General features: G+C 44.0%; 1 protein-coding gene across 2 annotated transcripts in view; it reads left to right on the top strand.

The window, feature by feature from the left end:
• The first annotated feature begins 195 nt into the window (after positions 1-195).
• The window catches only part of LOC101161005 (homer protein homolog 3), a 29,031-nt gene continuing 8,245 nt past the window's right edge, over positions 196-20,981 (top strand). For both annotated transcript variants that reach the window (XM_078934353.1, XM_020710794.3), the window contains exons 1-7: positions 196-468; positions 575-623; positions 2,559-2,715; positions 10,758-10,889; positions 15,275-15,379; positions 16,826-16,959; positions 19,239-19,395. In XM_078934353.1, coding sequence (XP_078790479.1) covers positions 432-468; positions 575-623; positions 2,559-2,715; positions 10,758-10,889; positions 15,275-15,379; positions 16,826-16,959; positions 19,239-19,395 — 771 coding nt within the window. In that variant the 5' untranslated portion in view covers positions 196-431. The remainder of the gene's footprint in view (positions 469-574; positions 624-2,558; positions 2,716-10,757; positions 10,890-15,274; positions 15,380-16,825; positions 16,960-19,238; positions 19,396-20,981) is intronic.

Below are 20,981 nucleotides of genomic sequence, written 5' to 3'. Positions count from 1 at the left end.
TACCTGACCTGTGAGGTTAGCTTTGCAATGTTCATACCAACGTGGGTTGCTGCAGACTGAAGCGCTTCCCCTCAACCACGCTGTAAGAGCACATGTTATTCACCTTCACATCCAGCAGGTGGTGCTGTGGTGTTGGCTTCTGCCAGCTGGCTGGATGGATCGCAGACATCAGGGAAGAGCTTAGAGATTTTAGGCGGAGTTACTATGAGAGGAACCCGAGGTGGCCTGCAGTCCACCAGTCTTCCAGGGTCTCTGGATGTCTGTTCCTGTAAGTCGTCACAGAATGTGTAGCCAAAGAGCAGGACGGAGCGGTTTACAGGCATCCAAGTCTCTCTGTCAGAGAGTCATTCTGGATTAAAGTATCTGCTGGCTCACAAAGAAGAAGCAGAGAGGTCGACGCAGAGGGGCAGCAGCTGAAGCATGGGGGTATTATGAGACAAAACTCAGCCTGCTTTAGTCGGACATGGGGTAAGTGCTTTTGCTGAAAACTTGTCTATTTGTGTTGTAGCAGGAACCAGAGAACAGTCTTACAGTTTATGTTAAGAGAACAAATGTCCTTCCTTGTTTCTTGTAGAAAAGACATCCTCCCCTCCTTGTAAGATGTTTCCTCAGCACAGAGAAAGGTAAGATGCCCTCACACCTCTGCTTGAGGTTGACTCTGATGCTGGAACAAGTTTAAATGCATCAAGGTTCAAAAAACTAAGGAGAAAAGTTATGAAGAACAGAACTTACATCTATTTCAGCTTTGTTTAATGTTTTAATTCTCTACACTTTGCGGTAAAGTCAAAGGTATTTTGAACAAAGATACACTGGAATGTCCTCTTTGCTGGGAATCAGGAACACAAATGAAGATTTGTCCTCAAGACTGCAGGACATAGAACTAGAGGAATGGTAGTATAAATATCTGTACAACTATGGCGTTGCAGTACTCAGAATGACATGAGTGGGATTGTCCATCTTTAAAGACCTCCCAGTGGCCGTCTGAAGTGGGCCACATGCACTTGCTGAGAAAGGAGGTCATCTCGCACTGAAGTAACACAAGTCTTTTCTTTACACAACGTTGCATCCGCACACACAGAAAGCCAGTTTTCCTCTCTGTCTGACTTTTACCCTTCAGCTGTTGTTTGCCTCCAGTGTGGGACAGCACTGACTGATGATGGAGCCACCTTTTCTAGTTTAAATACCTGATTTTAGCCTGAAATGTGAAATTCTTAAATACTTGGATTATCGGTTGTTCCATTCCACAACCTCTAGGGTTGTGAGTCCTTCGTGTTTATTTTAAAAGCTTGTCTCCTCCCTTATACATTCTCCATGTAGACTTATTTTCACTGCTGTTTTTGGTAAGAGCTCACTGAATGAAATGCAGATCTAGGAGTCGTCAGCCTACTAACTTTTTTCCTTTTAGTTTTTAACAAAACATTTGAAACTTTGATTCATTTGCCAAATTCCAAAGTCAGGATTTTTTACTTCATTTTTAATGTCTAAGTACTTAAACCTAACATTGTCTGGTTTATTTGCGTAAACTCCTGATTAGAGCTTTTGTGCTCACACTTTATCTTTGGTCTGAACGAGGTTTTTTGGGCCAACTCCCTCCCCATCTTCTATGTCAGACCTTCCTTTTTCTGCATGTGATGCAGCCAATGGTTCATGCTGACACGTGTGTCCATAATCCTTGTGCCATCCTATGGGGTCCAGATGACCCGATCCTTAGTTAGTATAGTTAGTTAGTTAGATCTACAGAGAGGCAGGAGTTGTGGGCGGGGCTGTCGGTGTGGAACAGAGCCTTTACTGACACTGAAATCCAATCATCCCTTTGTTAACAGTTTCTCCCACTAGCTTACAGCCTTTAAACTAACATTATTGTTTCAACAAAAATTGAAGCAAAATCAGATCTATCCATCCGTCCAGTTCTGATCCAGATTCCAGCTCAGACCAGAAAAACAAAGACGTTCATGGATCCATTCGTCTGCATCAGAATGGGGGAGAGCAGGAATACTTTGGCCCCGCCCATTTTAGTTACTGCACCAAAACTGAGAACGTTTTCAAATGTCATTTTTTAAACTGCTCCTGATTCATCCTAATGTGATTAGAGAATTACTCAGAAATGCAGTTTTAATCCTTAATACTTTTATATTTGTCCTCAAGAATATGCAAAAACGCCCCAAAACACCATTTTCATTGGAGTGGGTCTTTAAAGGGGCTCAGCAGTGGATCTGGTGACATTAGAGGATTACTGGGGAATAAAAGACAAATTTAGGCCACCAGGTTTTCAAAAACATTATCAGTCGGTTTTTGTGACACCGTTTATAAATTCAAAATGGCTGATGGAAGTGGGGGAGTTATGAATAAAGCTGCTTCAACCACTGACAGGCCAGCTTACAGGGTTTGCTTCCATTTGTTTTCGGGTGGATGTCAAACAATAACATGAACAGATAGAGGAATCATGGAAGACCTCAGTGTGTGTCGGGTCATTCAGACGTTGGATGATCTACAGAAGGACGTGTTCTTCCAGATATATTTCTTCCAGACTCTTACTGTCCTCGTGTCTTGCCTTGCAGAGAACAGCCGATCTTCAGTACCCGCGCCCATGTGTTCCAGATCGACCCCGCCACCAAGAGGAACTGGATACCTGCTAGCAAGCACGCCGTCACGGTGTCTTTCTTCTATGATGCCAACCGCAACGTGTACCGCATCATCAGTGTGGGTGGAACTAAAGTGAGTGCACAAAGTGAATACTGAAGGGTCAAATGTACAGAAACAGCCTAAGAGAGTTTCTGGAGGGCGAACATCGATGCAACAGAAAAGCTGCATCTGGAGCATCTTTCCTTCAGGGATTTAAACCGTGGGGGGGGGGTCTTCTTAGCACTCCCTCTGACCCACATTTCAGCCTCCCAGAAGGCAATGCGGGACAACGCTCAAACCTGCCAGCCCTGATGTCTGGCTGTAAGGTAATCCTCATCACTGTGGTGGCTCACCAACATGTTACATAAAGCATGTTTCTGTGTAATCAGTTTATAGGAGCGGGGCGGCAGAGCAGAAGGTTTCCATTTGTTTATAGAGCATTTCTGGGATTGTTGGAAGGCTTTTTGTTTGTATACAACAATTCCAGGTCAAATGTGAAGCTTTGAGTCCTTCTCTTTCTGCTCTGCTGCCTTTGGGACATGAGAGGAATGAGTGAGACACAGTGTTGAAGAACACAAACATGAAATGTAGTCAGTAGTGAGGGTTATCTGCATGTCCTGCTATTAATGAATGGGTTCTGAGTGAAAGAAAGAAAAAGACAACTTTGTAAAAGTCATAACTGATGTGGAGGAAGGGTGTCCAATCCCAGAGGTCGGCCCTTGGACTTGTTTCATCTTTTTGCTGAAACACACCTGATGTAGGAAACAAACGGAACGGAGAATGAGCGTGAAAACTTACTTTTTACTTAAGTTTTACTTTGTTGTTTGGTGACATGAGGGCCATCGACACATAAGGAGGAACAGTATCTGTAGTTTTATAAAGTAGAAAAACTACAATGGCAAAAACCGAAACCGTGTCAGTTAATGTGGGAATCTGCAGTCGGATCACATCAGCCTGTTGTAAAAAGAAGGTCAGATAGAACTCAGGCTTTGTGGCTTTTGTGCCACTCAAGGATCCAAGTCTAGTCTGCAATGAGCAGGTCTCTGTTCCATCAACACTCCAGCTCAGAAACACAGACCAGCAATCACAGACAGACCTGCTGCTGACCTCAGCACATCTCATCTGATACACTGGATTCCCTGTTCAACACAATATTCATGTGTATATATATGGAGTCAAGTCAATCCATCATCAATAAAGCACAGAAAATATAATGGAACCCCTGTTCACCTCCACACCTTTGAGATGACTGTGTTGTAATAGTGGGCTTATCAATAATATGGAATTGAATTGAATCAACTTCAACCTTATTCCAGGTGAACTTTTAACTGGCGGGTAGCGGGCTGTGAGGACGCCTCCTGTTGGCAGTGGTGGTAATGCACCCCCCCCACCAAGGACCCTACATGGCTAACGGGTGATTAAAACCTGAAAGTAGAGGGCCGCACAGCCTTTTGGTTGACCAATGAGGGAGGGGTCACTGCCAAATAGCCCAACTCCCAAGGTAAATTGGCTGTTGACCCCCCTTTGCCAAAAGACCATTGCTTTGTTCTGAAAGGCAGGAGGGCAGTTCACTTACAGCTTCCAGTTCCCTTCCCTGCCCCTTCCCTGCATTAGAAAATACTAACCCCCCAGCCAGGCCAGGGCCTGCCCCACCGCCCTACCCACATCCCCCAACACTAAACCTCAGAAGATCCCACAACACCCCCACCCACCCATCCCGGCAGTAAACCAGACCTCCTGAGTGACAGCCCCCAGAAAGCCCTGACCCCCAACCCCTCCACAGCCCCAAAAGACTCCAACCCCCAGCTTCCACAGCAAACAGACAAGGAGTGACAGTACCCAAGGGCCCTGGCCCCCCAAGTCATGCAGTTAGCCATGGGGGCCATGAAAAGATGAACAGGGGTTCCATTATATTTTCTGTGCTCTTTTGATGATGGATTGACTTGACTCCATATATATACACATGAATATTGTGTTGAACAGGGAATCCAGTGTATCAGATGAGATGTGCTGAGGCCAGCAGCAGGTCTGTCTGTGATTGCTGGTCTGTGTTTCTGAGCTGGAGTGTTGATGGAACAGAGACCTGCTCATTGCAGACTAGACTTGGATCCTTGAGTGGCACAAAAATATATTTCATGCACAGATAGAAAGTCTAAGGACGTTTTTTACACGCTTACATGCTGCTTTGCTGGACAATATAAAAAGCTGCCTGCTGTAAAACAGACAGAGAGCGGACAGCCACAAAGCCTAACAGGTCGTCTTTGACATCTCTCCCTTTTGCACATTTTATTTTTTGGACGTCCTGAACCATCCAAATCCGCGAATGCTGGACGAGACGCCAACAAAGGGCTTCACTGATTGTACAAAACATAAAAGCAGTCATAAAATACAGCAGCTGATTCCTAAACTAAACTAAACTGGGCGTCCTTGCCTTTAGACCAGGGGTCGGGAACCTATGGTTCGCGAGCCATATATGGCTCTTTTGATGGTCATATCTGGCTCGCAGACAAATCTTTAATTATAAAATCTTTTTTCATTCATCAGTTTACTATTACATATTATTTCACAGAGTTTGTACCAGCCGGAAACCTGTGAATTGCCGTGCCTGCACCTGCACGCTACCGTCTCTGAGAAAGAGCGCGCAGTTGCAGGGACGGGATGTGTGAGGAAGAAAGGGGGGAGGGGGGTAGTGGGCATATTGTCATAACTTAAAACATAACAACCCGTCACTCACTGCAGCATGAGTGTGTGTTTGGCTCCACGTATGCATGTGAGCAGTCTTTCTCACATCTAAAGAACATTCAGACCAACCTATGATCACGTTTAACGGATGAAAGTCTAAACGCCTGATGAAGCTGAAACTCACCACGTATCGACCGGATAAGACCATCAGCAAAACCACCATGCAACACCAGAAGTCACATTCATGCTAAGAAATACTCATCAATTATTAGCAACAGCATAACAATGTTATTCAAAAGAATCCACAGACTTATTGTAGTATAAAAGTGTTGAAATTACATCAAATGCACACGTTCACTTGTATATTTAGTTTTAAACATATTGTAGTGGACTGAGTTTAACTGGGTGGCTGTTGGGTTCGCGTTCTAAATTCTGGAGTTCATTGAACGCATCAAACAGAGATCTGATTGGCCCTCAGTTCTGTCGCTCAGCCTGTCGTTGGGGAGTTTGGACCAATGGGGTTCAGCTATGGACCGAATAAGGTAAATGGGAGGGCTGTTATGGCAGTGAGGGAATATAAAGTTGGGAGAAGCGCTCTCGTCTCGGCGGGAGAGATTGAGGAGTTGCTGAATTAATTGTACAGAGTTTGTTGCGGTTTACAGTAACCAGAATAAAGAACCATAAGAGAGGTTAAGTCTCCGTGCCTCAGTGTGGGAAAGGGACACTACATAAATGTATGGCTCTTTCGAAATTACTTTTAAAAATATGTGGCGTTTATGGCTCTCTTGGCCAGAAAGGTTCCCGACCCCTGCCTTAGACCGTCCTAAGGAAAAACTCCGGGAAAAAAGAAGAAACCTCAGGGATGTCCACATGAAGGAAGGATTCTCCCCCAGGACGGACAGGCAATGTACCAGAACTCTTGGAGAAGAATAAGTTTAAATGTCAACATGATAATACTTTGCAATCAAACAGTTATTTTGTGCACATATCCGAGTGTTTACTGAAAGCAACTCAATGAAATCATCCACCAATCCGTCTGCCAAAGGCATTTAAGTAACCATGATGCAATGCGTGCATCGTAGCAACAGCTGTGTCCTACTAACAGCCTAACCTAAAACTAGCTAGCTCAGCCCTAGTCCTTGGAGGACATAGAGGTAGATTCATGTGCCTCATGGCCCAGAAAAGCAACTAGACAAACTGGCCAACGCCCTGACACCATCAAAGTGCACCTAAGCCGTGTCGGAGACAGGGGTGGAAGTGCCCCAAAGCCAAGGTTAGGGAAAGCAAGAAGGAAGCTCCCCTTGCTGTACCTCCAAACCAAACAACAAAACAGCAGCGAGCTCCCCATTGGTGCATGCTGCCACGCCTACCAGGGAACAACGCCAAAACTCACACACAATGACAGTGGCAATTACTACACAATTCCACAAATGCCAACAAAAATCCACAGTCCAGCTCCTAAAACACGTCACTCCAACGCACAAAAGGCAGCCAAAGACATTACAAGATGCTATCAAAACACGCAGCAATTATAAACTCATAAGGCACTGGGTCTACCTGAACAGAAGTCACTGCACGCACAAAACTGCTCAAACAGATGTCAGTGTGAAGGTGTGGTGGTGCGTGGGTGTACACTTGCAGATGAGGAATAAAGTAAACCAAGAGAACCACGTGAAGCAGGGTGTCAAACATACGGCCCACCAGATGGTTTAATCCGGCCCACTCATGAAGAGTAAAAATTAAAAGGATGTTTAAATATAAAGCATGTTTTAGTTCATTCCTGTCGCAAGTTATATTCTTTTAAAAATATAACCGATATGTGCAATTCTGCCACAAGGGGAAGCAAAGGAAAAGCAAAACAGGCAAAACAGCTTATCTGTTCATGTGACAAAAGTCAAACCTAACATTTTTGGGTCGGGGTGAGATGCAGTTTGGTGCTCCGTGAGCCTCACCGATATTACATTGCTATTAGAATGATCAGTAGTGACCCCCTAATGACCAAAATGTTGTCAAAGAGAAAAAAAGGCTGAAATGAAGTGCTGAGCTTTCCAGGAAAATGGACAGAAGTTTATATGGTCATGGAGCTGAATGTAAAATCTGCATGCTTGGTATGTCATCAACAGGTCACAGCGCTCAAAGAATAACACATTTAAGAACCACCATGACACTCACCATAAAGAAAAGCTTCACCATTTGCAGTTAAGAAAAGAGAGGTTTTACCAACTATTGGTTGGACTGATAAAACAACCGTCTGCATTTCCTGCAGCCGTGCCGTCAGTGATGAAGCAGTGACAGACACCTTACTGCAGACAAGTTGGAGCAAACATCTAAACCATTTTCAGATGGTGAACTTGTGGAAAAATGCTGAAGGCTGCAGAAGTCTTGTTCCCAAAAAGCAGTTGACCTTTGCCAACATGAGTCTGTCAAGGATTACAATTACAAATACATCCCTAAGGAGACTTGGGCTCCAAATGAAGGAATCCAGCCATTTATTGTATTTTCAGTCGCTATTGATGAAAGCACTGCCATCACAGATGTATAAAGCTGTACATGTTTATTAGAGGTGTTAAAGAGACGTCACAGCGGAGTTTCTGGAGTTGATGGACACAACAACAGCTGATGACATAATCAGCTCTCTAGTTACTGTGGTGGACGATGTTGGAGTGAACTGGTGACATGAAGTAATTTTGTTCACTGATGGCGCCCCATCAAAGATCAGGAATAATGCAGGTGTTGCCACAAAATTCAGGCAGAAACCAGGAAAAGACTCTTGGACATTTCATTGTGTTTTGCATACTTGAATGACAGTAAATGTGTTTCTGCACAAAGATTAGAATCCTGATAATGATGGTAGGGGGAAGTGGAAGGGGGAAGAGAAAGGAGGTTAACTCTAAATTCTTATCTTCACAAATGTTTGCAAGTTTCATTTAGTGTAATTTTTTTATTGATTTGCACATTTACATTCTATGCAGGTGTTTCATGTTTTTACGTAGCCCCTCTTGAGTTTCTTATCGGGATTGCTTCAGTGTCAGATGAAAGTATTCAGTCTGTATAAAATTAAATAAACCAATATTATAATTTTTTTTAAGTGAAATGCATTTTATTTGAGATCCATTGGCCTCTGTGAATGAATGTGTAATAATACATGATTAGGCTACTATGGGGCTGGACTGCGGCACAGTGGTTTGCGCAAGAAGGCCCCTGGCTCAAGTGGCTTGGGGACCTGAACCAGAACACCAATGGGGGATCTTTCTGTGTAGAGTTTGCATGTTCTCCCTGTGCATGTGTGGGTTTTCTCCGACTTTCTCCCATCGTCCAAAAAAATGCTTCATAGGTTCATTGGTTACTCTAAATGGTCCCTAGGTGTGAGTGTGTATGTGTGTGTGATTGTGGCCCTGGACAGAATGGCGACCTGTCCAGGATGTCCCCTGCTTTCACCCACATGCAGAAGGGATAGGCTCCAGCAGCCCAGTGACCCCGAAAGGGATAAAATAGAATAAAAGAATAATGAATAAAAAATGAAAGAGTTTAGCCGACCACTGCTAGCTCCTAAGAGGAAGCGGATGACAGTGCAGACTCTTCTAGGTTAATTGGTTACTCTAAATCAGTGCTTCTCAAATAGTAGGGGAGTGCGATGCGATGCCAGGGGGGGCGCGCAATAGTGGCGGTTTCAGGCATAGGTAATACGGGCAATTGTCCGGGGCGCAAATTTAACGTGGGGGCGGTGGTGACAGCGGCTCAGTGCTCGGAAACAAATCTGCGTCATTCATGGTTTCCTATTATCTGTTCTATCACAGAGTTTGTAACAGCCTGAAACTGTGAACTGCCGTCCCTGCAGCTGCTCCTGTCTCCTGTCACACACGGCTAGAATGAAGGGGGAGGGCTAGTGGGCTCAGGCTGCCAGGTTGCACGCGGAGAGCCGCCTATTGCGCAACACCAGGATCATGGCGTGCCTTTAGATGCCTCAGCTCATGCTAATCATGTCATTCTTTATTAACTATTGTAGACATTTTGATGACATGTTTTTATTTTCCATCAATGTCTTCTTTGTCTGCCTGTCGTTTAGTTGGTGTCAGTATTTGACATAAAGACAGCAGGTAATGCAGGAAAACAGCTGCACTTTGTTTCAGATCAATTTACATTTAATAATATTTATTGATTGAATTATTTTTCTCAGCATCAAATGGTTCAGTTGGTCAAAATGTTTCTAGTTTAAATAAGGACTGACGGATTTTTTTTTTATTTCAGGCACTTTAAGCTTCTTTTCTGTTTTGGACTATAACAGGGTTTCTGTGGCTAAATAAAGTTAATGTTTGTTGAAAGTGGATTTATATTGCTTTTTTCTTTTGTTAATGTTAAAAAATACAATTTTAGGTATAATTATACAATGTTTATATATACTAACCTAATATATTGTCAACGTGCGAGTATGTGTGTGTGTGTGTGGGGGGGGGGGCTTTTTCTTTTTCCTAGGGGGGGCCTGGCAAAAAATAATTAAGAAGCACTCCTCGAAATTGTCCCTAGGTGTGAATATGTATGTGTGTGTGATTGTGACCCTGGACAGACTGGCGACCTGTCCAGGATGTCTCCTGCCTTCACCCACGAGTATTTAGGATAGGCTCCAGTAGCCCCGTGACCACGAAAGAGAATACAATGGAATAGAAGATGGATGAATGAATGAATGAATGAATGAATGAATGAATGAATGAATGAATGAATGAATGAATGAATGAATGAATGAATGAATGAATGAATGAATGAATGAATGATTAGGCTACTATGTTGGTTGAGGCATTTTTTCCAACTGAGAAAAGCACAAAAACAAAGCTACAGATAACCAGCTGACCGTAGGTTATTTTGCTTTTATGTTACGGTCCGGCCCACTTAAGATCAAAATGTGGCCCCCAAACCAAAATGAGTTTGACACCCCTGGTCTGAAGAGTGCATGCAGGGAGGGAATGGGAGGCCTGATTACCTGAACAGAGTTGAGGCAAAGGCCTGGACCAGACCAGAGGGAGAGAGACGGACTGAAAAGACCCTCGGGTGGACTTATATTGCCTTCTTCTGGTTTCCAAGCATCTGGGAAAGAGAAAAATGACCGGCACTGGGAACACAGACGTACTGCCCTGGGCTGTAACAGGGATCCCTATGAGCGGTGGGGGAAATTAAATCTGAGCCTCGAGGTCTTTTACTTTCTACATCGTCCACAGTTCAACACAGACACTCGCCTGAACACAGGTGACCCCTTACCTTTGCACAAACATTGGCATGCATGCAGGAACATGACATGACGGTCAAGAGCTCTTCTTTGTTTGCTCAGCTGCTAGACAGGAAAAATGTCTCATGTCTTATGTGGTTTTATCTTAGAGGACCGCTTCTTTGACATCAATTCAGTGAAATAAATGGTTTGATCTTTGTTTTTCATGTCTAATTTTGTCCCCTCTGTATTGTAGGCCATCATCAACTGCACTCTCACCCCCAGCATGACATTCACAAAGACATCACAGAAGTTTGGTCAGTGGGCAGACAGCAGGGCCAACACTGTCTATGGTCTGGGTTTTGCCACAGAGCAGCAGCTGCATCAGGTAAGTTTCACCTGAACTCAGCTGAAGGCACGGTATCACTTTAACCCCTTGATGCCAATTGATGTAAATGTGCATCGAATCCCTTCTGCTCCAAACTAACCTTCATTCAGTTAGATGGAGGAAGCTGATTGGCTCATGCGACCCCTGAAGGCAAGAGCCTAAAAGAGAAGAAGAAGAAGAATCAATTAAAATCTTTCCCCACAGGTCATTGAACTGGGGCCGGGTGATATGTCCTTTTTTTATACTTGACCTTTGTTTAACATTATTGCAATTTGCTAACCAAGCACCCATCCTTCAATAAATATCCTATCAGTTTTGTTTAAAAGTCTCAAGAAGGAATGGTAAATGGTAAAGGGTTAATGGTAAATGGGGTATACTTATAAAGCGCTTTTCTACATTCTTCAAAGGTCCAAAGTGCTTTGATTCACACATAAATGCACACATTCACACACCTGTGACATCACACTCAATTCTTTCACAACAAAATGAATTAACTGTACCCTGTTAGAACTTAGACTTTGGACAGAATTTAAGCAAAAGCTTTAAGAATCTGCTGTGGATTCCAGCTTTGAGATGGAAGAGTCACCATGGCAACTGTGACATGGCAACTGTGACATTTGAAACTGGGTGTACATTACTGGGCTAGGTGGCGGGATACAGTGGTGATTTGGCTGTGAAACGTCTTGTTGACTGCTGGGAGTTAGGGGGGATCCATAAAAAAATGTTTGACACGCATTATGCAATTCTTGGAACCAATGGGAGTAAAGAGAGAGTCTGATAGGGTTGGTGTGGCCTCCAGGGCCCCGTGGTGCCTACCAGAACCAGATGGGAATCTGCTTGAATGGATAAATGGATTGCCTGCCAGCAGTTGGTGTTGTGTCTTAGTGAACAAGGGGAGTCAGTAAAAATGTTTACTGATGGGATAAAGGAGAGTGGGTCACAAAACGCTGAGTTTGGGGTGTTTTTGATGGATGTGTCATATTGACAAACTCTGTGTTTTCTCTCTTGGCTACATTATGGGCTTTGAACTGGGTGAAAGGCCATACCCCTGCATATGGAATGGTATGCTCTGACTCATCTTCTGCATTGTTGGCCATTTGTCACAGGATATCAGAGGCCCGTCCCATCCTGATTTTGAGACTTTTGCGGTGTCTTTACGAGGTGGAGAGTTTGGCGTGCAGCGTTTTGTTTGTCTGGGTTCCAGCATGTTGGGATTGAGGGAATGAGAATGCGGATGCTTTGGCCAAGCAGTCCCTTTCCAAAGATAGTGTTGATGTGCTAATACTGTACCTTTGGGTACACATGAATGCTTTAGTATATGCAAAGAACACATTCAGTGGCAGAAGGAATGGGACGAGGAGCAGAGGGGAAGTCTCTTCTATGCATGTCAGAAGTCAGTGAAGCCGACCGTTTTCCTGCCGTAAAGATGAGGTGATAATCGGCCCCATAAGGCCGGGACACTGTGGTCTGGCTGACTTGTGTTGCTCGCAGAGGCTCCTTTTTCCTGTCCTGAGTCCCAAAATGAACCTTTTCGTGATTTAGCCTGTTCATTTTCTTGGGGTCCTTATCCAAAACCCTGACAGTGATAATTTTGCCCATGGAGGGCTCAGAGTTGGCTCTTCTGACCTTTGTTACATGGAGTTTGAGGGGTTGCTTGTGTTGTCAGAAAGTGTTGGAGGAACAGTAACACAACACATGCAGACTGCAGCAGACCAATATTTAATGAGAATATTGCTGGTGGGGGGGAAGAAGGCCTTGACAAGAAAGTGGTTAAAACCAGATGCTCCAACATTAGATGATTGGTATAAAACAATACATATATGTTACACACAACCTACATTTATGTTATGGAAAGACTAACTTTTGCAATAAAGATGCAAACAGATAAAGGTTTGAGATGGTGGGCAAAATGGGTCAAATATATTGGACCTCTTAGACCAGACCTTCTTTAATTCCAACAATAAAATACTTCTCTATTACAAGATAACAGATAATGTGGGTTTATTTTATTGATTTGTCTTAGGAGTGTGATTGACAGCTGTTCTGTTTTTCTTCTGTTCATATAAAAAAGAGGGGAAGAGTACAAAATGATCAAAAACACGCATTCTGATTTACTGACTGAAAATATATATGATGTAAAATCATGTGTAACTTGGAAACAATGTAACAATGATGTAAAAGTTGATATTCCCTGTCAAAAAACATAAATAAAAAAATAAAAAAGAAAGTGTTGGAGTGTAGGATCCAAAATGCAAGAGATTGAAATTTCAAACCTCGATAAATAAATTTAAAGAAAACAACATCACGAGCAGAAGGAACAGCACAAAGGTTGGCAAAGCTGAACTTAAACCAGACATTAAAAAACACAGAATGAAATGACTTACAGGAAGACTATCAAATGAAACCAGGTGGGACGGGGAACACACACCTGAAAAAACAGAGTCTGAGGCAAGAAAATAAACTACTATCTAACAAAGGAAACTAAAGGGAACAAACCTCACAAGATCAATTTTTTTTGTTTTTCAATGAAACTCATGGGGGATATTGGGTCTCTGGCCTCTTTGGATCGCTGATATCAATCTCACACACCTGTGATCATTAGATTACCAGGTGAGTTCAATTCAGGAAAAACTATTACAGAAGGACGTTCCACATTATTTAGCAGACCAACATTTCAACCAATATGGAAAGAAAAAGAATCTCTGCTGAAAATCCTGAAATAGTTCAATGCTTTAGTATGAAAACCTTGACCTATGAAGATGTTTTTGATTGGAAAAGCTTTAGATTTCAGTAAATCTGACCTCCTAAAGCAGCAAGTTCAACAAAGGACCATTTTCAGTTCTTCAGAATCTGTCAAATGTTGTGGAAATCTGTTGTAATAAAGTGGATCAGTGACTTTGAAGGTTTTTAGTTCAGAAGAAAATACTGTTCTCTTTAGGAGGTTTGTTCACTAACATGTAATATTTACTCCAATGGTTAGCAGGCTGTCATTTGCACATCAGAAAATCATAGAAAACTGTCATTTGCAGGATCATTTGGAACGCTCTGTAGATCCTTTCATATTGCAGATAACTGCATGTCTTTGTCGGTCTCCTGAGGAACTCAAACATCTACCTGATGGTAATGGGTCCAATGAATTTCTGATGGGGTCTAAGCGTTCTGTCATGGGCTGGGCATGTGGAGAGTGAACTACAGTATTCCCCCAGAGACACCTGTAAATCACAGATCCTTCCTCATCAAAAACCCTTTTAAAAAATTTCTGATGTTTGTAAAACATTTATTAACGAACATTGCTCACGGTAAAGAGTTTATAATTCAGATCAATGGACTGTACCGTAGCATACTTCATAACGCACATGAGGAGAGTCTCTCTGTGCCGTAAAACCCGGAGCCCGTTCTTCCTCCTTCATCAGAGAGGTCATCTTCTTCCAGAAGAGGCCAGTTTCAACCATCATTCACTCATCCAGATGATAATTATTCTCCACGTTCATCTTCTTCAGCGTTTCAGGATATTTTCTGGCTGCTTCTGAGTCAGCTGATCCATTTCTCCATGCATTGACACAAACTTCGGTTATAGCAATTCAGAAACCTGTGGAAAAAGCTTTGAAATAATCTTTAGCAGGCAACTCGGCGTGTTCCTCTTCTGGACCCCCCTCCTCCCCTGCAGCACCTTCTTCGGACGCAAAAGGCATTTTGAGTTGAGAAGAGTGACGCGTCTGAAAAAAACTACGTGAAACCATGAAAATTTGGGGGTACACTGTAAACTACAAGGACTACCGGGGAGCCTTACTTAGGATTGTCCGGTCTCTGTATGACTGAAGTAGGAGCTTGGTTCGCATAGCCGGCAGTAAGTCAGACCTGTTCCAGGTGCATGTTGGACTCCGGCAAGGCTGTTCTTTATCACTGGTTCTGTTCATAGTTTTTATGGACAGAATTTCTTGGTGCAGCCAGGTTGGAGGGGGTCTGGTTTGGGGACCACCAGATTTCCTCTCTGCTTTTTGCAAATGATATTGTCCTAATGGCTTCATTGAACTGGGACCTCCAGCTTACTTTGGGGCTGTTTGCAGCCAAGTGTGAAGAAGATGAGGGTCAGCACCGCTAAATCTGAGGCCATGGTTCTCCAACGAAGAAAGGTAGTTTGCCATCTCTGAGTAGGTGGAGTGTTCCTACCCCAGGTGGAGGAGTTTAAATATCTTGGGGAAAATCAGAGCTTGAGATTGACAGGCGGATTGGAGCAGCGTCCGTCCTTATGCGGTCGCTGTACCGGTCCCACTGGAGACGACCCAGGACATACTGGAGAGATGACATCTATCAACTTGCTTGGGAATATTTGGGGGTCCCATCTCACATTTTAAAACAGTTTTTGGTTTTTGTTTGTTTTAAAGTTTTCAGAAAAGTTTAAGGAGGTGAAAGATGTTGCAAGGCTGGCTCGAGAGAAGTCTCAGGACAAGGACTTAGCCAACAGCGCCCTCACCATTGCTGCCCCTCAGGTGAGCCTCACACTTCCGAAAACTGCAGAGAACATTGAAGAGGGTCACGTTTGAGGGTCATGTCATGCGGTGAACTGCTATCAGTGTACAGCATCTCACCAGTCGACTTTTTAAAGAATGAATGCACAAAAGTGAACACAAAAGACGTTCTCACTGTGAAAAAAACAACCTCCTGAAGTCATCGCTTTACTCTGGTAGACCAGGAAAATACAAGTGAAGATTTGGCCAGCGTTAAATCCAGGGTCTCTGGCATGACTTCTCACAGCAAACCATCCTCCGTGGAGACTGCAAAGGGCATCTTTACGCTGCGAGTGCCACGCCTCCCAGTTCTTTGAACGACCGTCCCCCAGTGGGTCCATCCTCTCACCGTCATAGACTGCTCCAAAAACGGCGGGGAGCTCGCTCCAAACAAATCCACCGTTGAATCTGTCATTTATGGAAGGGGGAATCCTCACAGCAACCCCCCCCCCGCTCATGTCTCAGAGGAAGTCAGCTGACCTCTCCCTGTGTCTGCTCCTCCCCTGACGTAGTCTTTAATGAAAGTCCCCAGATTATATAGACGGTATTCAAACTCAGTTACATTTCAGAACAGATAACCAGGTATAAATACGTTCAACAAAACATAATTCATGACATTTTGATGTGCTTTACCTGACATCAGATTTATGTGACGTTGTCCTGCGGTTACTTTAGTAACCATGCATCACCTAAGTCAGGGGTCCCTAAATCCAGGCCTGGAGGGCTGGTGTCCTGCTGGTTTTCCAGAAATCATGTCTTATCTGCTGCCGCTAACCTGGATCAGGTGTGTTTAGCCAATGAGGAGCTTCAGGTTGGTTGGAAACAGGTTGGACACCGGCCCTCCAGGCCTGGATTTGGGGACCCCTGATTCAGTGGTTGGATTTGACAGAGGAGGGATGAGAGGAAAGGAAGAGGTGCTGAAGGAACGGGAGCCTGGTCACTTGTCTTGTAAAGGAGACTGGGACGATGATAAAATTATCCTGTGTCTGTCAGCAGCAGCAGATTCTCTGTCCCCTGCTGCACTCAGGCCTCCTGCTGGAAACCATTTCACGTATAAAGAACTATCCCAGTTTCAAGATTTGAACAGATTCAGTGCAGTAATCCAAGCTCACATGCAACAAACCAGAAAGAAAACTGGGTCAGTTTATACTGACACTATTGCAAAGTTGTCTTGGAATTTTTGCAAAAATGTTGCTTTATGGAGTTGGATGAGAACATGTGTCTTTATATAAACTCTTTTTCATGCACTTCCTCTGCAGTTTTCACAGGTAAGTCAAGTGTCTTTAATACTTTACTTTACATTGAATACCAGACTGTTGGGAGATCAAAAGCAAAAATGGATAAAAAGAAAAATCACTTAAGGATAAACTGACGGAGAAGCAAGCCTGCATGTTGTGCTGTGAAGACGTTTACTCGTGTCTTTGTCAGGACCTCTCGGATGAACTCCAGTCTCCGCCCGTGATGTGTGCGAATGGACCAGATGATAAGCTGTTTCGCAGTCAGAGTGCAGACATAACTTTGTCTGCAGAGAAGGAGCGCATTAAGAAGATGCTGTCTGAAGGGTAACTCGACACAAACCCACAAAACAATCTTCCTGCCCACAGGCCCTGAAGGAGAACGGGTTCTGATGTCTCCTGAAGGCCGTGTCACACAGCCACTCTACCTTTTCCACAGATAACATTTCAGTCTTTCGTCATTCGTGTGTGATCTACGTCATTGATAAGTGTTTCTTGCGTTCGTCATTTGTCGATGTGCGCAGATGTCCATCGAGGGTTTAGACCAATGGGGGGAGGGGGGCAGAGAGGCGGCTGGGTACCTCGGCCGGTGCCTAGCAGCTGACTTAGAACTGGTGCAGACAGGGGAACCCATCTGTTTAGTGAAAGCAAAGCATTGCAAGGGAGCTAACCGTGGTGCTGACCATGGTGCTGACGCAATGGGATATCTGCTCAGTGCTCTGAATGCCAAAGTGAAGAAATTGAATGATTTACGTATTCTTTGCGTGGTTTCTTTGAACTTTTAAAATGTAAAAAGAAGCCAGAAAACCCTGTTGCTTGATTCAACAAAATTTGATGAATGGAGCAAAAAAAATTTTGCTCCAACAAACAAACTAGAATTCTGCTCCTCACAGACCAGTTATTTCTGTAAGAAACTCTTCAACCATCCGGCACTTACCTGCTAAACAGTCAGGAAGTGACCTCTCCACCTAGACCAAAGAGCTGTCGGAGGACACCAGGGACAAGATACTTTACAAACAATCCTGGGATGAACCACTCTACAGGCAGCAGGGGCTTGGTGAGAAGAGACCAACTGTTGGAGCGTTTGTTAGCAAATGGAAGAAACACAATGTGGCATTCTGGTTTATGCAAATACTCTGAGCAGGAGCCACAAGAAAAGAGGTTCCACACTGACACAGAACTAAAGAACACAGACACGACCTTTTTGCTGCAGCAGCGCCCGAAACTATTCATTTTACCAACTCCAAAAGACACTCAGTGACAGATACATTCACACACACACACCTACACACACACACGATACACACACAAACACACGCCCACACACATACACGACACACACAAAGACAACGCGCCCGGTTTTGTCCGCTTGATGGAAGAATCCTTTTGGTTTGAAGGCTTCTGTAGTGAAGCCTTGGTTTTGAACACTTGGTTTCCTGTTGATGCCAAAGAGATCAAAGTCGATCTCATCCAACCACAGCAGTTTCTCCCAATCACTCTCTAAATGATGAAGGTGTTGAAACTTCAGGCGGGTCTGCACGTGTGTTTTCTTCAGCAGGGGGGCTTTGTGAGCTCTGCAGGAACCATTGTGGGGTAAAGCATTACCAATGGTTTTCCTGGTGGCTGTGGTTCCAGCTGCTGTGAGATCATCAGCTAACTCCTGCCATGTGGTTTTAGGACCATTTCTCTCTGTTCTCATGATCATGGAAACCCCACCAGGCCAGATCAGGTTTGGGGCCCCAGGCCTAAAGGTAGATTGATGGTCATGTTCTTCTACGTTGACACCAACCGTTGTCATGGTAACCTCCATCTACTTGCTTGTGGTTTTGTAGTCCAGTCCGGTCTGGTGCAGGTCTACAGTCTTCTCCCTTAAATCTACTGAAAGTTCTTTAGTCTTTCGATGTTGGAGAGTTTGACTCTGACTGATTCTGTTGACAGGTGTCTTTTCTACAGGTGATCAGTTAAAACAGGTGTCTTCAGTTCAGGTGACAGGTGGGACAGGCTAACTGGTCTGTTGAACCACAACTCTTAGTGGTTAGGGGATCAAATACTAATTTTCCTTAATAAAATGCAAATCCGTTTATGTAAAATCTTTCATGATTTTCTGTCTCTCACTGTTCCAACGGACCATCATTAAGGTGACAGACTTTTGTCCTTCACTGTTGCTATATCTGTATAAGCATATGATAGTGTTTGTGCAAGGTGTTCCATATGTGTGTTGTGTATGTGTGAGCATGCATGTGTGTGATTGTGTGCAGGGGGGTGAGACCATCATGAGGGCTTTAAGGCAATATGAGAAAAAAGTCTAAAATTGGTGCAGAATTGAAGAGGTTGCCTTGTTGTCTTCATAATGTCTGCTGTTTGTGGTGCTTGTTATCTTCTCTTCATGTTTTAATCTGGTCAACTCATCAACATTTGAACTTTTACATCTGCACTTTTCCAAGGGAATTTCATTTCAATCCTAATCAGATCAAATTTCCAGTTTTACAGTGTTTTTCAACAAAAATGGGATTTTTTTTCCTTTTTTTTAAGATAAAGCTGACAGACGCAGTTGTTGCCGTCGTTTACCGTGTTGCTTTATCTGCATCCCTGTTTGTGTCTTTCAGGTCTATTTGTGAAATGAATCTGGATGCAGAGCTTTTCACTTTACAGGACAACAACTCCAGGTTGGTGGCAGCTTTGCACGAGGCCAACGCCAATGTGGAGCAGTGGAAGAAGCAGCTGGTGGCGTACCAGGAGGAGACGCAGCGACTGCGAGACCAGGTCAGCGTCTGTGGTCTCCCAGCTGTGATGACCATCTGCAGCAGTTTGGTGACCTTTTACTGAGCAGAACAAAGCTTCTTTCCTCATATTGTACACATGTACGGTCAAAGGTACCCCCCTCCCCCAAAGCAGGGGCAATCTCAGCCTGTTTGTGGAGCAGTTCAGACAGAGCGGCCTGTCATTCAAGAAGCCCGTCTGCTACCTCAGCAGCTTCTCTTTTCCATCACTGGCTACATTATATTCTGTTCGGGTTCATTCACAGAGGAATTTCATGTAGCCCATGGACACCAGTGAAGATCACAAATCATTGAAGGAAAAAGGTGCCTCCAAGGCCTCCAAGGCACGTTAACGTTGGGAGTGGGGTCATCTGGACCACACAAGATAGCACAAGGGCTAATCAGTCTGCTTAGCCTCTGTGGCTTTGCTTCCGGCTTGGTGGCAGAAACTTAGACGTCAGCTCAAGAATATCTAGTCTGATGATGGATTCGCCTGTGGCTGTGGACAACCTGTGAAAGTAAGTGAAGAAATTGTTGAGAAGAGTTCCATCAGTGGACATATTTCATTTCTGGAGGACGATCCCAAACTTTTCAGCTCTGGAACGTTGTCAGGATGTGAGTAAATGGATCCCAGAAACGCACACTGCTCAGAACCGGCAACACAAAAACATTTATTTAATTGACAAAAGGTTCTTCGAGACTCTGTGGCCAGAACTGCTGGTTCCACCAGGAGGCGTCAGGCTCACCGAACCCGGAGAACAACAGGTATTCCAGGAAGTGAGGAGATGTCCACGTGATACATGCACGCTAGCCTGAAGGTTAGAAATGAGGACATTAATCAGAGTGTAGTTTGTGTGGACATCCTACGAGCACACACATATCACATGCACACTCGTGCGTGCAGCACGTGTGTGAGGTCAGTAGGGAGAGAGTGGCGTCAGGACGCCGTGCGACAGCATCACCCGTAACAAAGACTTTGTGCTCCACTCACCCAACATTCCTGCGTTCAGTTTTCCCGACGTCCCTTGAAGTAACCGCACGAGCAGCAAAAGCCCTGCAGACACACCAGTGCTCCCCCCAAGATGGAGGCGCTCCTCTCCATGACCCTCCGAAAAGCCGCTCCCAGCCCCTCGAACAGGTGCACGAGACTAAGGCGCAACAACTTAGTGTTCTTTAATCAAAGTGATCATCATTTATGGAATTTCAGGTTTTTTATTAATATATTTTTTTATCTTCTTCTTCTGTGGTCTTCTAGTATATTTTCTAGTATTTTTTTTGCAAACCCTTCCTAGTTTTTCTTTACATCCATGAGAGAACCAGTTTCCTAACAGCGAGGAAGGCGACCAGGTGGCTGAAAATAGTTCCTGTCTGGGGAAATGTGAGAAGAAGAGGGGTTTGTAGGGCAGCAGCATCCTATTTAAATGTCCCAGTTAAAAGGAAAAGTCACCAGAGGAAACTGACGTCCTCTCCTTTGGCTCTCTTCCTTCCTTCCAGCTTACTTTCAGTTAAAATGTTTTTTATGCATAACAAATAAGTTCCTTCAGTTTTAGACATGTCCATGTGTTTTATATAACAGAGAATTTACTTTAC

Source organism: Oryzias latipes, chromosome 17 (genome assembly GCF_053564925.1).
Source record: "Oryzias latipes strain Hd-rR chromosome 17, Olatipes_Hd-rR_3.1".
Classification (NCBI taxonomy): Eukaryota; Metazoa; Chordata; class Actinopteri; order Beloniformes; family Adrianichthyidae; genus Oryzias; species Oryzias latipes.
Note: the sequence above shows the minus strand (reverse complement) of the source record. Positions and strands in the feature narration are given on the sequence as shown.